Source organism: Eubalaena glacialis, chromosome 15 (assembly GCF_028564815.1).
Source record: "Eubalaena glacialis isolate mEubGla1 chromosome 15, mEubGla1.1.hap2.+ XY, whole genome shotgun sequence".
In the NCBI taxonomy this organism is placed as follows: domain Eukaryota; kingdom Metazoa; phylum Chordata; class Mammalia; order Artiodactyla; family Balaenidae; genus Eubalaena; species Eubalaena glacialis.
In genome coordinates this window covers 70,861,133-70,878,264 of record NC_083730.1, presented here as the reverse complement: position 1 = coordinate 70,878,264, position 17,132 = coordinate 70,861,133, and the positions used below count along the sequence as shown (strand labels likewise).

The following is a 17,132-nucleotide window of genomic DNA, read 5'->3' as shown; positions in this document are numbered from 1 at the left end:
TGCCCCTTATTTCTCCTTATGCAGAAGCTGAGGAGAGAGGGAATAAATGATTCATTTCCTCTAAGGATACTTGGAAATTTGAAACCTACAAGTTTTTTCTTTAGATAAAAGCCGTTTAGGGATACAGGCCACATTCAGGTCTTCAGAACTGAAATGTTTCTGTCACTAAGGAGGCTTCCTTCAGGTGATGCTAAGGTAGTGCCTTTTGGCACCTTAGAGTTTCTAACCTTGAGACAGGCTCTGAAAACCTGACCTTTCCAGCTAGGACGCCAGTGACATCTCCAGTCCTCAGGAATGTTGCTCTAATTAGAGCAGAGTTTCAAAAATTTGAGTAATTTTTAACCAAGGGTTGTGCATTCATCATAGAAAAACCATTTAAAATACAGATAAGGAAAATTTCACCACTCAAAGATTACTACTGTTACCTTTTTAAAAAATGTATGCTATATGTATAAGTGTAAACGTGTATGTATATACATACATCCTATTAATGTTTTTATTAAGTGTACTGTTTGTGCCCATATAACCCCTTAATATATTATAATTCTTCCCATGTCAGTATATAAACTTCTATTTCATCTTTTGTTTTTTAACGTCACCATTTTTAATGGCACCATGTTATTCCATCATATAGAGTACCATGATTTGCTTATTTTAAACTATGAAATATTTTACTCATAAAAGAAAATACACAGAAGAATTACCATAGTTGGTTTAATCTCTACCACCTCGAGAATTCCCTTCCCTAGAAGCATATAGTAATTTCAGTAACTAATATTTGAATTTCACTTTATAGTTTATAGTTTATAGTTTACAATGCACTTGGACATACATTATTTCATTTGATCCTCACTACTATCCTCTAAGGTTGGTATCAAGATTATTATTTTCCTCAATTTATAGATGAACTAAAAAAAGCTCAAAGAGGCTAAATGATTTATCCAGTGCCCTAAATCCAGTTAATGTCATACAGATGGCTGGACCCAGAGCTCAGCACGACTCCTGGGGCAGGGCAGACCTCCACTGCAGGCAGGGGAGGAAGTCAGGACCAGAGGAGTGGCCCTGGCATGCTCCCCTCTCTCCCACGCCCCGCTCACTTCAGCTTTTACTGTGTGTATTGACATTATTTGTTTCATGACTGTCTCCCTTATGACCCTGTGTGCTTTCTGAGGGCAGACACGTGTCTTCATTTCTCTCCCTGTGTGCTGCCCTCCACAAGGCTTAGTACACAATAAATATTCAGTTAGTATTTGTTGGGTCAGTGTGTAAGTAAATGAATGAAGGAAGGAAGGAATGAAAGGTGTAGAGATAAGCAAATTACAGAGGCTGGATTTCGATAGCTTGCTTTCTCAGTGCCTCTAGTTTCAGTTCAGACATTTTAGCAACCCATCTTGGTGTTTTTGAGTTCTTACACTTCTGCAGGTTTTGGTCACCAGTGCAAATTTCACATGTTGATGCACAGAAAAGCATGTTCAAAACCAAGGGCAAAGAGAAACCTGTTTGCATACTAGATCCCTCCGCCTTTTCTGTGCCTCCCCATCCCAGCCCCAACTGAAATGAACCAGGCTGTCCTTAAAGGCGCTTCCCAAGTTACTTTTATTATATCCCTCTTTTGGAACTACTTTATATTTATGATATTTATGACATATCTCATTTTGAACTGCTTGTAAAAACAACAGCTTAGCAGCTATAGCATAGTTTATGAGGGCTGTTTGAAGTGCTGTTATTGTTGACTGTAAAAGCTAGATAGCAAAATTACAAGAAATTCTGGAACAAAAATCATTCAAATCCTCTCACCTAACAAGGCAACTGTTTTTATTTTTGCATAATACCCTCGAGGTCTTGTCCATTTGCACACATTCATTGTCCTAGTCATTGTCAGGGAGCGTGCAGCATTGTTTTCTGCTTTTTCCACTTAACATTATTGCAAGAACTCTTTTTTCCCCATTTTTCTGCATAGACTTCATAATTATCTTTTTAATGACTGCATAATCCCCTATTGAGTTGATATACCAAAATGTACTTATATAATCCCCAAGTGTTTGCCATTGAAGATGTTTCTGATTTTCCACTAATCTGTAATGGTGCAGTGAAGATTGTTATGCATACAGCTTTTGCATTTGTCGTATGATTGCCTTAGAAGACATTCCCCTGAGCAGGGTTGCAGGGTCTGAGCAGCACCGTGTGTGGTTCTTGCCATGCTGCTCTTCCAAAGGCTGTTCCCGTTTGTGTCCAGCAGTTGTGTTTACCAGCTTCAGGGCCACCTCATCAGTATAGGGTATTGTTTAAATTTTTTGTTTGCTAATTTAGTAGAAGTAAAATGGTACTTCAGGGTTGCTTTATTTTGCATTTCTTTGATTATTAAAAGAAATTAACATTTTCCCCTGTGGTTACTCTTTGTATTTCCTTGGATGTGAGTTGTCTGCCCACTTTTACTTTTTTTGCCTATTTCAGTAAATTGGGGTCTTGATTTTTTTAAAAAATGAAACAAATGAAATCTTTATACATGATAGCTATTGAATTTTTTTGTATAATTCATATATTTTCCAGTATTGTGTTTGCCTTTTAATTTTAGATATATATTTATAGTATAAAACTTATTATTTTTGTAACCAAATCTGTCAGTTGTTTTTTTTTTCCCTGTTGCTTTGAAGCTTAGAAAGCTATCCCCCCTCTGGAGAGCTGATAAATATTTAATTCTACCTTCTGTTATTTTAAATTCTTTAATTCATCTGGATTGTATTTGAGTATAAATCAAGTTGCAAATTACATTTTTTCTAAATTGCTAATCAGTCATTTCAACCCTTTTCTATTGTTCTATTCTCTTTCTCAGGAATCATACACCAGATGAAAGGTGATTATGATACTGCACTGAAACTCCACAAGACCCACCTGTGCATCGCCCAGGAGCTGAGTGATTACGCCGCCCAGGGCCGTGCCTATGGGAATATGGGCAATGCCTACAATGCTCTGGGCATGTACGACCAGGCTGTCAAGTACCACCGGCAGGAGCTGCAGATCTCCATGGAAGTGAATGACCGTGCCTCGCAGGCATCCACACACGGTAACCTTGCCGTGGCCTACCAGGCCCTGGGTGCCCACGACCGGGCCCTGCAGCACTATCAGAACCACCTGAACATCGCTCGGGAGCTGCGTGACATCCAGAGCGAGGCCCGGGCCCTCAGCAACCTGGGCAACTTCCACTGCTCTCGAGGGGAGTACGTCCAGGCCGCCCCCTATTACGAACAGTACCTCCGGCTTGCTCCCGAGCTTCAAGACATGGAAGGAGAAGGGAAGGTCTGCCACAATCTTGGCTATGCCCATTACTGCCTTGGAAATTACCAGGAGGCGGTGAAGTACTATGAGCAGGATCTGGCCCTGGCCAAAGACCTTCATGACAAATTGAGCCAAGCAAAAGCCTACTGCAACTTGGGCTTAGCATTCAAGGCTCTGCTGAATTTTAACAAAGCCGAAGAGTGTCAGAAGTACCTACTGTCCCTAGCCCAGTCCCTGAATAATTCCCAGGCTAAATTTCGAGCCCTGGGGAACCTGGGCGATATATTCATCTGTAAAAAAGATATCAGTGGTGCAATAAAATTCTATGAGCAGCAGCTGGGCTTGGCTCACCATGTAAAGGACAGAAGACTGGAGGCCAGTGCATATGCAGCCCTGGGCACTGCATACCGAATGATCCAGAAACACGACAAGGCCTTGGGTTATCACACGCAGGAACTGGAGGTATATCAGGAGCTGAGCGACTTGCCGGGAGAGTGCAGAGCTCATGGGCACCTGGCAGCCGTCTACATGGCCCTTGGGAAATACACGATGGCATTCAAGTGTTATGAAGAGCAGCTAGATCTAGGGCAGAAGCTGAAAGATCCGAGTCTAGAAGCTCAGGTCTATGGCAACATGGGCATCACAAAGATGAACATGAATGTGATGGAAGAAGCCATTGGCTACTTCGAGCAGCAGCTGGCCATGCTGCAGCAGCTGAGTGGAAACGAGTCTGTGCTCGACAGGGGCCGGGCCTATGGCAACCTGGGGGATTGCTACGAGGCCCTGGGTGACTATGAGGAAGCTATAAAGTACTATGAGCAATATTTATCTGTTGCCCAGAGTCTAAATCGCATGCAAGACCAAGCCAAGGCTTACCGGGGCCTGGGAAATGGACACAGGTAAAAATGACAGAGGACAAATGTGGTTGATAAACCTGCACAAAGAGCAGTTGTGAAAGTAATGACCACTTAATGTCTGCATGGCAGCTTACTGACTACAAATCATTTCCATGCATACCTCATTTTGTTCCTCCAATAATTCTGTGAAATTAGCAGGGTATATTTTTACCCTTATATAGGAAGAAACTAAGGCCCAGAGTTTATGTCCAAGATTACACAGCTTAAAAGGGACAGCTGAGAGTTAAACCCAGGGCTCTCTGACTCCAAATGCACTACCTTTTTGACTACATCATAATGAGCAGAATAAAAGAGATAATAGGAATGGGAAAGATGAATGAATCGATCTAACTTATATTTTCTGAATGCCCCTCACATTATATGGATGTGTTCATTAATATAACACCTATACCCACCAATTACTTGGACCCCATTTTGTTGCTTTTAGGGAAAGCCACCTCATAATAGTGGGAGTGAATAAACATATACTGTCATGCTAGCCACCTTGCATAGATATCTTGCTTAATATTTATAGCAATCCTGTATTAGTCTACATTTATTATCATCTGCTATGGGATGTGGGATTTATTAGCATCCAGAAACTGAAGCTCAGGAAAAGGAATTCATGTGTCCTACACAACTGGTTTGGTCTGCCGCCAGAATCCATGCTCTTCTCACTCTTATCTTGTCATCTCTTAGCAGCACAAAAAGATACACTGTTGGCCAAGGTGGTGCTTTCCTTCTGAATGTGGGCAACCCAAGAAGGTGTCTGTGTCTGCAGAATATACGGCCTCTCCAGATAGGCAGGGGATTAGGGCTCCTGGAGTGGAGGAAGGGCAAGGGTCAGACTAAATCATCACCCACAGAGTGCTCTGAGAAGCTAAGGGTGAAAGATTTATAGCCATTGTAAAGTGATTTCAAAAACATAGTCTAAGCAGTAGTGGAAATTGGGAGGCCCAAAGAACCAAACAGTTCACTTGCTATCATTGTGCCTATTAATATATTTTATGTTTCCTCTGGGGTATATATCCCATTGAATCTCAAGCTCTTGGGAAGGTCACTAAGGGATGACTTTTGAATTGCTTTCCAGATTATGAAATTCCCCTGCATCTCACTCTAAGGGCACATGATAGATTTTAGCTAGAAGAGGAGTTAAGAGCTTCTATAGTAAGTGACAGTGACAAATGCTTTTCATTTTCTCAGGGGCTTTAGCATGTCTGCACCTGCACAAAATAATATCATTGCTTTTCTGTCTACATCCCCCACAGGGCAATGGGGAGCTTGCAGCAAGCCCTTGTGTGCTTTGAAAAGAGGCTCGTGGTTGCCCATGAGCTCGGGGAGGCCTTTAATAAAGCCCAGGCCTATGGAGAGCTGGGAAGTCTGCACAGCCAATTAGGAAATTACGAACAAGCCATTTCCTGCCTTGAACGCCAGCTGAACATTGCTAGAGAGATGAAAGACCGAGCTCTGGAAAGTGATGCCGCCTGTGGCCTGGGGGGCGTTTACCAGCAGATGGGGGAATACGATACAGCCCTGCAGTACCACCAGCTGGATCTGCAGATAGCAGAGGAAACCAACAACCCCACGTGCCAGGGCCGGGCCTATGGGAACCTGGGCCTGACCTACGAGTCCCTGGGCACCTTTGAGAGGGCCGTGGTCTATCAAGAACAGCACTTGAGCATCGCTGCACAGATGAACGACTTGGTGGCCAAGACGATGTCTTATAGTAGCCTTGGAAGGACCCATCATGCTTTGCAGAACTATTCCCAGGCAGTCATGTACTTGCAGGAAGGTAAGTGAAAAGGTCTGTCGCGGCTTCTCGGTCTACTCTGAGACTGAGCTCACAGTCTGCTCAGAAGGAAGTGTGCACGGTGTGAGTGGCCACCTCTGCTTGGAGTGAGGATCTCAGAGGCCACATCATCAGTTCAACTCCAAAACCATGGTGTCCCCCACTGGGTGTTCCTTAGTAATACAAAGGCTTTCCACTGTCCAGGATGCATTACCCAGCTTGTCTCGCTCTGCTTGCCAGCTGTCCAAGGAGCTGACACCCTCCTTGCTTTTCAGAGCCCTCTACTGAGTTAAAAACACATTCTCCACAAGGTCAAGTTAGATCTAATATTGTACAAGTTAAGGGCCTGAATCAGAGGAAAAATGCACAGCTGTTCCGGGCCCATTGTCCCTTTAGAAAATAAGCTGTATCAAAGCTGTGTAGAAGTCCATTTCAATGTGGCAGCCGGGGTCTAATCCAGAAGCACCCGTCTGAGGGTCGCTCAAGCCATCAGCCAGGTTTCCCAGTGCTGGTTACCCACGGTGCTGGGCTGGTGCCACAGTAGGCTTATTTCAGGCAGGCCCAGAAAGTGACTGCTTCCCTCCCTCACCTCTTTTTCACCCCCTCCCCCCACCCCCTCTCCTCTCCGGCAGGCTCCATGCAGTTACCTGTGCACAGTCAGGCCTTGGACGCCTCCTTCCTCGCCAAGCAGGAGCCCCACGGCAGTGTGTTTGCCCTCCACCCCTTTGGAGCCCTCCACCCCTTTGGAACCCTCCTTTGGAAAGCACTTCCTCTCACACGGGCACATGGCATCCTGTCATCCTGGGAGGGAAAAACAGCAGATACGGTGTTCTTGGCTCACTAGTAAAAGGAAATGGTTGCTGATTTCAAGCAAAAACTGTCATTTATAGTTTCCAAAATTTTTTGGCATATATAGTTTATCTAATTGGATTTCATTCTCATGGTAACCATGAGAGTTGTATCTTTTTATTCCCATTGGCAGCTAAGTGACCTGAGGCTCAGAGACTACAGTGGCTTGATCCTGACCATGCGGTCAGTCAGTGGTGGCATGGGGCTCAGCCCAGGTTTCCTGACCTCAGGAACCACACAAGACCTTGTATGCAGTTCTTTCAACCTCCCAAGAACAGAGCAGGGCTGGGGCCGTCATGTCCACGATTACTTCTGATCCCCAGCTGGAAGCCGGGAGAGAGGGAAGCAGCACATGAGGTGGAGAATGGGCCAGGGGCTGATGGTCGCTGTGGTCCTCTGCACAGACCAGGCTTGCTCTGGCCTGCAGGCTGAGAGATTACTGAGAGGCTAGAAGCCACTTCCCAGACATGATTTGGCTCCCACTCAGTGGGAGCTCTGCCTCAATGCATTAAATATGAGAGGTGGCTTTTGGTTTCCTGAAACTAGACTGGTAAAATTCTAACAGACTGGGGGTGATTTTCAATTGAATATGTGAAAACTATTAAATTCAGACCCAGCGTATGACAACCTTTCAACTGTGTTCTTTGGTACTTCCTGAAATATTACTTCCATGAAGCAGCTGCTTTGCCTGAGATATTGTAACATAATTCTATATTTATGGAAAACTCTGTTTATTTTTATTGTTGTACTTTTAAGTCTTGCAGAGATCTAAATTCTTATCGCGCCATCTCCACAGTGTCTTTTTCGTGGATGTGCTCTACCAGAGAGCCTGGTGTACCTCGTGGACCTGACCAGATGCCTCTTCGCATGAGTTGTTTCAGGTGCAGGACACCTGGAAGGCCCTTTCTGAGTGCTCTGAGTTGGGTCTGCAGCCTCTTGAAGCGAGGGGACAGTTCAGTTGGAAACCACTTCGGTACTCTCTCTCCCTCCTGGCTTTCAGACAGGGCTGTGGACTAGCATCCCCCTGCCCACATGCAATAGAATCTCACAGGCAGGCCTGGTCAGAGCCTTTGCAACAAGCTCTCCACGTGATTTGTATGGTTACCCGTGATTAAAACCACTGGTCTCATCCAGCTTTTTTTCTTTTTGCAAATGAAGAAAGGGAGGCTGGAGTAATTTAGTGACTTACCTGGAGTTATGTAACTAGTTTCTGGCAAACTAGGCTCCAGGAGGGCTGGATGGGTGGGTCAGATTCCTAAGAGGCAGAAGCAGGTAGAAACTGGAGAAGGACAGATACCATGTCTGTCCAGTGGGCTTTTAGCTCTTCATTGTTGAACTTCTGACTATGGACCAGGGAGTGTCCTACATGCTGGGGATCCAGCAGGGAGCAAAGTCAAGTCCCTCCTTGCACAGAACATACCTTCTGGAGGAGCTGCCTCAATGACTTTTACTTCCAACTCAGAGGCCCAGGCCTAGCAGGGAGAGCTATATTGCTGAATGAATATGGTTAGCTTGTTGAAGGTTAAAACAACCGGTCTCCTCCTGGTTTTCACCCAAGAACCCTTTCTTTTATTTCTGTTCCTACTCTATGAAGTATTTTAAAATGTGAATAATTTGCAAATACATATTGTTTTTGTTACCCCATGACATGATTTAAATTTAAAATGCTGTTTCTAAGTTTTCTGAGTTATGTGCATTTTGAGATGCATGATATTTTATGAGTTTGAACCCGAGCGTCACTTTTATTAGCCTCTCAACTGACTCAGTTCCTTTTCGAAAGTCTGAAATTGTGTGGGCCCAGCATGCTCAGAGGCAGGCTCCCATTCACCCTGAATTAGATTAGAAAGAAGAAGTCCTTCCTTTGTGTGTGCAGTTGTAGTGTGGGAGCCTTCCTGCTGTCTCGGCACAAGCTAACTCCTATGTACAGAGAGCAGGATAATGAGGGCAAAGTGATGCTGAGAGCTGCTTAGTGGCCAATACAATAAATGGTTGCCTTCAGATTTGACTCCCACAAAGCCCTGGAGGTTGCTGGTGTCCTGAAATCCAGAAGCTTGCTGTGGGTAAGTGACCCAAACTGCAGGTGCCTATCTGAAGGCCATTAGAATGAGAACAATCTCATTTAAAGCTTTCAACTCATAATAGCTCTTGTTCTGAAACCCCGTTGAGGCACATCAAAGTCTCAGCCTTAAAGGAAAGGCAGATTGGATGCGAAATGCCTCAGTGGCATCAGTAACAGAAGGCAGGGTCAGGTGGTGTGAGCATTCTGCTTCCAGGAGGACATCTGATGTGTCTCTCGTCAACACTGATTGGATGCTGTACACATGTGATAGGAAAGAGTATTAGCTGGGCTTCTGTACTTGACTATGGAACTTTCAAGAAAGACTTTTGCCAGCCAGAGAATTGGGTTAGGTAAACTTATAGGCCAGGAGTTTTCATTTGCAAAGCTAGGGATTTCACAGCTGGGAGGGCTGCCAGTTAGGTTCCATTTGTTTCAGTGTTTCTGCCTGCCCTGCAAACCTGTCTCCTGCTGATAGCCATCACCTGAGCTCTTGCTGGGGCAACTTGGAGTGACCTGGAAAGGTCAGTACCAGCACAGAATTTGAAAAGAATGCTTACTCTGCCTTGGCTGATTCTGCTCTTGTGTCCTGCATTTTAACTCGCTGTGTTGCTAACACTCTTTATATACACCTGAGGCAGAGTTACCCTCCAGAACTCCTTGGCAGGATGGAATTGTCTTTTATGTGTCCTCAAAATTTCTCTATCTGAATTCAGGTTTAAGGTTAGCAGAGCAGCTGGGCCGAAGAGAAGATGAAGCCAAAATTCGCCATGGTCTTGGCCTCTCCCTTTGGGCGAGTGGGAACCTGGAGGAAGCCCAACATCAGGTGAGCAGGAGAACCCTGTCCCGAGTGAATTTTGTTTCGAGAAGCATGGAAGACCTTGGGATTACTATCCTAGTAGTGATGACATTTGCCAGAATGTGTTGACCTGTGCTCTTGGGTTTGACATACGAGATTTCCAGCCTGTGTTAGCCCAGAAGTGTTGAACCATAGTGAAGACTCTTACTCACTTGTATGATAGATTTCTCAATAATTTCTTTGGAATTCTTGTATTATGTGCTACTGTTCCTCATTAAACCTTAATATGAAATTATATACATTTTATGACAGAAGTAAGTAATCCAAGAATTCATAATTATTGGATTTACTGTCTTTGTAGGTTTCTAGTTATATCACTAGATGCTTCTCTCCCCTCTTCCTCTCCCTCCCTCCCTCTCTCTCTCTCACACACACACACACACACACACACACACACACACACACAGTTCATGTTTCTGCATACACACAAATAGTTGAAGAGAAGCCTGCTCTGTGCTGGCTCTGCAAATTAGAAAGATCCCTGGAATTATGGGTTCCTCTGTCAGGTTGGAGGAATTGTGAGATGGCATCTAAAATCACACACTCAACTGCTTAGGCAGCACTTGCTGTGGAGGGCGCTGTGCTAACAAAGGGGGCCAAGGATTGGTGAACCCAGGCTCCTGTCGTAGGTGCTCACAGGGAGTGAGGACATGATATGCTTGAACTTGTGCCACAGCATCCTGGGATGTTATGACGTTTTACAATTTAAAGAATTAATTCTCTAGTTTTCTGGTTTCAAAATTAAAGTTTGTATTGATATAGTGATTTATAGTTTTCAAAGTACTTTCACTGACTGGATTTATTCCTAAATAACCCTGTGAGGTAGAGTGATAACCATCCCTTTACAGAGAAAAAACTGAGGTTCCGAATCTTACCAAAAGTCACCCAGCAAATTAGTGGCAGGGTTGGGAATACATTCCTCTCTCCTAGTCTAAGTCCCTTAGTCTTAGAATTCTATTCTTTAAATTTGCATGAATTTAAAATTTGATACTGTTTCCACATATAAATATCAGAGAAATGCCTTGTCCCATTGGCCTTGTGGTCCACTTAGAGCAGCAGGACAGTGTCTCCTTAGGAGTGTCGTGTGTCTGGTCCCAGGGTGTCCCTGTGAGTGGACGTGGCTCCCTGGAGCACTGCTGTGCAGAGCAGCATCTGGTTCAGCTGAACTGCCTGCAAGAAGCCCTCCTCCTCCTCCTGAGAGCGCGGCTGCCGTCAGGGTTTCCCCCCAGCCTCAGGCGTCTCCAGCCTGGCTCCCCCTCACCTGCTCCAGTTCCAGCCCTTCCGCACTGTGAGGCGTTGGGGTGGTGCATTACAGTTGCTTGATGACAAGAGGAGAGGCTTTTCGTTTGTTTTAATCAAAATCAGCACTTGATTGTGTTCATAGCTGATTTTTTTCCACAAGTTTCAGACTATGAGTCTATAACCCCTGTCCTTTAGATCCCCTTGTCTGTCAAAAACTGATTACACAAACTATAATTTACTGAGTAGGATCTAATTGATGCCTTTTCAGGTCCACAAAGACCTACCTGGAAATAAAGATTCATCCTTTCAAACCTTGTAAAACAATTTTTCTGTTGTGTACCAAGATGTGAGCAAAAATGGTCTCTAGTCAGTGAACGGCTAGACAGTGGTTTCTGGAAAACAGATAACGTTCTTTTCCCCTCCTTGCAGCTCTATAGAGCATCAGCCTTGTTTGAAACGATCCGACACGAGGTGCAGCTGAGCACGGACTACAAGCTCTCCCTCTTTGACCTGCAGACATCCTCCTACCAGGCCTTGCAGCGAGTGCTCGTCAGCCTCGGTGAGAGCAGCGGGGGTTCCCACCTTGTGTGCGTGCACCCCTGTGTCTGAGTCGTTTAGTGAGTGCTGTGATTAAATATGATTTGTTGTCACGGCAGACTGAAGCCACAAACCACAACGCAGCAATTGAACATTCGTTCATTCAAGCAACGAATATTTGTATGTGCCATGTGCCAGTCAAGAAGCGCCGGTTCCTGACCTCTAGAAGCTCTTAGCCTATCAGGAGACAGAAGTCGGGAGCCCAGGAGGGTGTGATTGGCACTAGAGTAAAAGGGACTCGGGTGCTGTGGGAACAAAGTGGCTTGGCAGGCAGACCCAGGAGCCAGAGAAGGTGTCCTGGAGACAGGGATGCTTGAAGCAGGTGCTCCCACCAGGTTCCCTCTGCCCATTAGTACCTGGGGGCAGGTACCTGAGAAGACACTGGTCTCTTCCCTATTTTACTGCCACACATCTTTTAATGTTGCTGTCTAATAAATGTTTGTACTGTCTGCCCCCAAGGCTGTGACATAGTCAGTGACAACGCTCCCAGGCCTGTGGGCTGCATTGTACTGGGACAGCATCCACCTTCCCTTACCTGGGCCTTAGCTGTTTCAGCCACCCTATTCCAGCCACCCCGTCCTCTGCCTCTCCTCAGGCCTGTCCATCTCTGCAGACTATTTTCCCCAACCCAGAACTTGGGTTAAGGAGGTATTCATTGGAATTAACAATGTCTTTGAAGTTGGATGTTGAGGCCTTATCAATAACCTGTCCTTTGCTTTATGGGTATGAATACTCAAACTTCCCCTTGAAAAATGTATCTATTAACTGTGCTCATTGCCTGCGATTACAGTTTATTATCTACTATAATCACAGTGTTAAGTCTGTCTAGCACTTTGGGGCCAATTTTCCAATGTGTACAGAAATCGTCCCTGCTGTTCCAGTTAATAACTTAATAGGGTAAAAGAAGACATTTGCATACACACATATAAATCCCTGCTTTCTACTGATACTCAGACTGTCGGAAGCAGGGCATCCTTGAAGTGCTGTGGGGCCGCGGCATCTGGTCTCCTGCCTCTGCCTGCTCTCTCTTTGGACCTTAGTTCTAGCAACTCTTCCATTTGTATATTTATGATGCAAGCAGATCCTTTGCATTGTGTTCCTTCTAATAATCCTAACTTGAAAGGATGTTGCTTTATCTTTTGTGCTCTCATATTTGAGCATTAGCTTTTAAACTAGGTTACAGACTAGTTTCTTAGATGAAGTGGGATTGGAGGTTGGATTGAAAGACTGAGGAAAAGCTTGAAAGAGAGAAGCAATTTTAAAGAATTAGAGACCTCAGAGATTTGAACCCTTTGCCCATGGGAATGAGAAGAGATGAGAAGGAAGTGTGTGGGAGCCCAGAATGGAATGAGGTATCAGCTCTAGTGATTATAATGTCACTTGTTATATATACTGTGCTTTGAATAATGCCTACCAGCCACCTCCACATATAGGGCCTCGTTTAGTCTTTGAGATAGGCGGGACAGCTATCAGGATTCCCTGTTTTCAGTGAACAGGGGAAAGGCACACAGAGCAGATGGACCAGCATGTGTGAGGGCACAGAGGTATAATTTGGTGGGAAATGTGGAAACAGGGCTGGGCAATGTGATGCACAGAGGGGCTGCATCGAGGAGAAGTAGAAAGATGGTCAAGAGCCATGTCCTGGAGGGCTCATCTGCCAAGGCCAAATCAGAATCCAAGCTGAGCAGGGAAGTGAGAGGGTAACCAGAGTGCAGAACATCAGGTCCAAAGAGCCAAGTGAATGGGGTCAGAAGCCAGGAGGCCGGGGAGTAACTCAGGATGTGGAGGGAGAGTGGGCAGGGCTGAGGATGGATGCTCTGAACAGTCAGCTTTCCTGTGGTGTGGCTGCCAGACAGGGAAGCCTGGTGGCTTACGGTGGTGTGGAATCTGAAAATGTGGGGTTTGAGTAGAGTGGTCACTGCACCCGTCATCTGAGGCAGGGGGTCGAATTTGAAACAGTCTCACTGAGAGTCTGCCACACGTTGGCGTGGAGAGGCAGTGGGGTTTCTGCCTGCCCGGGGTCTCTGTACCTGATGGCCCTCTCTGATAAGCATACTCCCCGTGGACTCCCAGCCTATCCCTTTGTCTCCTAGGCCATCATGATGAAGCCCTGGCTGTGGCAGAAAGAGGACGGACAAGGGCGTTTGCAGATCTCCTGGTAGAACGGCAGACAGGACAGCAGGACTCCGACCCCTACTCCCCAGTCACTATTGATCAGATCTTAGAGATGGTTAATGGCCAGAGGGGACTAGTGCTTTACTATTCCCTGGCTGCGGGCTACCTGTACAGCTGGCTGCTTGCTCCTGGGGCAGGTAAGATCTCTTTCTGTGGGAACAGGGCAATTAAGACACTAGGTTGTGAAAGTCTAGTGAATAGAGGTGGGAGAGGTGCATTACCATAGATCAGATCAAGGAGCTAATGTCGGCTTTCAGCAAATCTTCCACCACGGTGGGTAGTCCGTAGTGGGGCATTCAATTAATAAGACAGCCCAGCTTTCTCATTCCCCCAAGAAATCACGGCTCCTCGCTGGTGAATGTGGAAGCATTTATCAAGGAAGACGAAGAGCAGGAGGATTAATTTCACCAGCAGCCCTGTTTTTAAGCAGCTGTTGTTCATTAGCTAATAAAGTAATAAGTCCGAATGAGTTCTTTCCAGATATGATTTAATAATTGTGACCCTTTGTCATGGTACAGTTAAAGAGACTAAAATGATAATGGCAACTCTATCACAGTATATAAATGAAGTCTTATGCTTGAAATTTCTGAGTTTAGCAAAACCCATTTTTAACCAGTTCATTTGTAAATCTATTTCAGAAGTAAAAATCCCCTTTGATTAAATCAGGATTAAATGTTCAGGCTTTAACAGTTTCACTAAATACAGAACCACTAATTAGCTGTTAGGGCCATATTTTTTGCATAACAAAATGCTGATGGTTTTGGACACACACCAGATCCAATTAGAGTTTATTGACTGGGGAAGTGGATCTTATAATTGGGAATCTTGAAGAATGGGCTTCTTGAATATCTGTAAGCCAATTTCAAAAAGTTCAACTGCCAAGGAGAACTGACAAGATTTTCTTGATTACGTTTCTGTCCCTTTGATTTAAAAAGGAAATGATGGCTGGATGACAGCTCTGAGATGCTTCCTGGGTTCTGATTACATTCTGAGAACGCCTGTATGTTCTATGCTTCAGCCTCACTTTTTATAATTTTACCCTTAATTCCATGTTTTTTATGGGCTTTCCATAAAGAACATTCTTGCCTCTGACCTTTTTATGCTAAAGGTTTTAAGTTGTGGTGTTCATGGTGACTTGGTGAGCGTCGTGCACAGTGGGATGAATCCCTGTGTATCCCAGCCCCCGGAGGGCCCTGATGCTCAGGAGGACACAGCTGATGATGGAGGCATTGAGCTCATTCTCTCGGTGGTTGTTACGTTTTGGGAACATAATTTGACAGGTGGTATATCCAAATCCCTGTAACAATGAGCCATATATAATGAGGTTCCTATTGTTTCTCATTCCGTTTCTCTTTGCTCTTAATGAGACTCTGAAGCTTTCACCAGGGCTTTAATCCAATCAGAGAGGACCAGCATTTTCCAGGGCTGACACACCTCATCACCATTTGAGAATATGTCCTGTGTTTATTGCTAGAAAACCGCTGTGTATTGCCTCAGTTTCATACAGCCATCATTTTTTGCTCCTTTAATCCATTAATGACCATTGACTAGTTGGTCTTATTTAAAGATGGTTTAAAATGTTTTTATCTGGCCTTTACACTACATATTTATTTTGATTTGCTTTTGTGAAACGAAAGGTCTTTGAGTAACACAGTTTCCATTTGGCTAGCTATATTTTTTGTCAGGAGTTCAGTTTCTGGGGAGAATACACCTTGGCATGCTCATGCACTATTCCTGAAAGGAAACTTTCCCTGTTTGGTGCTTCTGAGAAGCATCTGTTTTGAAATATGTGAACTGATGTGAACTAATCATCATTCCAGGAGCTTCTGAATATATATCGTCAAAATCAAAAGCCCTGTCTTGAATTCCCTGTTTCCAAGCACCAAACCTTCTGGTGAAAGCTGTAAAAAGCGTACTGACCAGACTTCTGAAAGCCCTCTTGACACCTCGGATTTCAGGATTTCTTCACATGGTTTGGAGGACAGCATGCTTGTCAAAGAGGTCACATAGCATCGACCTTGCTGCCCACTGTCCTCCGCCTTCCCTTCCCCCACCCCAATAGTGTATAATGTTGGCTGTGCCTGTGCCTGTCTTGTTTCAGGGATTCTGAAGTTTCACGAACACTACCTGGGAGACAACACGGTAGAAAACTCCAGTGACTTCCAGGCTGGCAGCAGCGCAGCCCTTCCGACAGCCACCAGCTCGGCCCTAGAGCAGCACATCGCCAGCGTCCGGGAGGCCCTGGGTGTGGAGTCTTATTACTCAAGGCAAGTAGTGCGGTGCTCCCAATCCCACCTTCAGATATGATCTCAGGGGTTTTCGTTTGTTTTCTCTTTGTAAACATCCTACTTGAGCTAATGGAAGAAATCTTCTGGAATTCACACATTGTGCTCAGTCTATTCACAGTTACTGCAGCAGAAACAAATACGTGTCTCTGGAGTGCAAACCCCTTAGCAGGATGTCTTTATTATTTTTGGTAATTTCCTTTCAGACAGGGAAGGGCCTTATCAGACATGCCCATTTTCTAAGATGGGTTTGTAGAATGTTTAAACATAAACACAACTTCGAATTTAACATATTAGCTAATTAAAATTGAGATGCTTTTTTGGTTATAAACAGATTCATGATGAGTTTGTTTGTACTATAGCTGAGCGCCTGTTTGAGAATGTATTACCAGTGACAGGATCTGTGTGTTGAGGGGCTGAGGTGAAGGAAGTTGAACTCCCAATATCGAGGGTGGGGAGGAAAAGTGCTTTTTTGCAAATATTGTAAAAGTTATATACTCTTGGAAATGTCTTATCGTGATTGGCTATTTTATATAGAGAAAATAATTTCCACAAGGACCCTGCTTCTGGGAAAATGGAAAGAAGAGAGCCCCTTAGAGCTGGGTCATAGCCAGATTTCCCAGGCGTCTCAGTCCCCCATCCTGTGATTAACAAATGTTGAGAAGATCCGTGTCAGAAAATCTGCTGTGTGAACTGGTGTCAGGTCCCAAGGACATCTGCTTTTCTCTTGAATGATTTCTTTTGTAATCATGAAAATCCTAAGATATTGCTGTGATTTCTTTAGAGATGCTTAACTCAGACTCCCCGAGTGTGTGATAGTCATTGCCAGCAGCTGGATTGATCTTTGGGTGTTTATGAAGTCTGAGACAAGCTCTTAGATGAAAAGTAACCATTCGATAATGGAATGTCAAGGCCAGAAGGGGCTCTGGTGGTCATCTAGGCCAACTCCTTGTTCGGCACCGAAATGGGACTTGCCAACAGCGAGTTAGTGTCAGAGCTGGAATCAAAACAATCTAGATCTCACCCAGACTCCCGGGCCGGTGCTTGTTCTGCTTTTAATTATCAAAATTAATATCATACTTGAGACAATAGCCAAAGCATGTAAGAA

The 17,132-nt window shown here is 44.7% G+C and overlaps 1 protein-coding gene across 3 annotated transcripts in view; it reads left to right on the top strand.

The window, feature by feature from the left end:
- The window catches only part of TTC28 (tetratricopeptide repeat domain 28), a 594,760-nt gene that overhangs the window by 487,599 nt on the left and 90,029 nt on the right, over positions 1-17,132 (top strand). For all 3 annotated transcript variants that reach the window (XM_061170303.1, XM_061170302.1, XM_061170304.1), the window contains 6 exons: positions 2,834-4,175; positions 5,441-5,964; positions 9,583-9,692; positions 11,397-11,526; positions 13,658-13,876; positions 15,841-16,006. In XM_061170303.1, the coding sequence (XP_061026286.1) occupies positions 2,834-4,175; positions 5,441-5,964; positions 9,583-9,692; positions 11,397-11,526; positions 13,658-13,876; positions 15,841-16,006 (2,491 nt within the window). The remainder of the gene's footprint in view (positions 1-2,833; positions 4,176-5,440; positions 5,965-9,582; positions 9,693-11,396; positions 11,527-13,657; positions 13,877-15,840; positions 16,007-17,132) is intronic.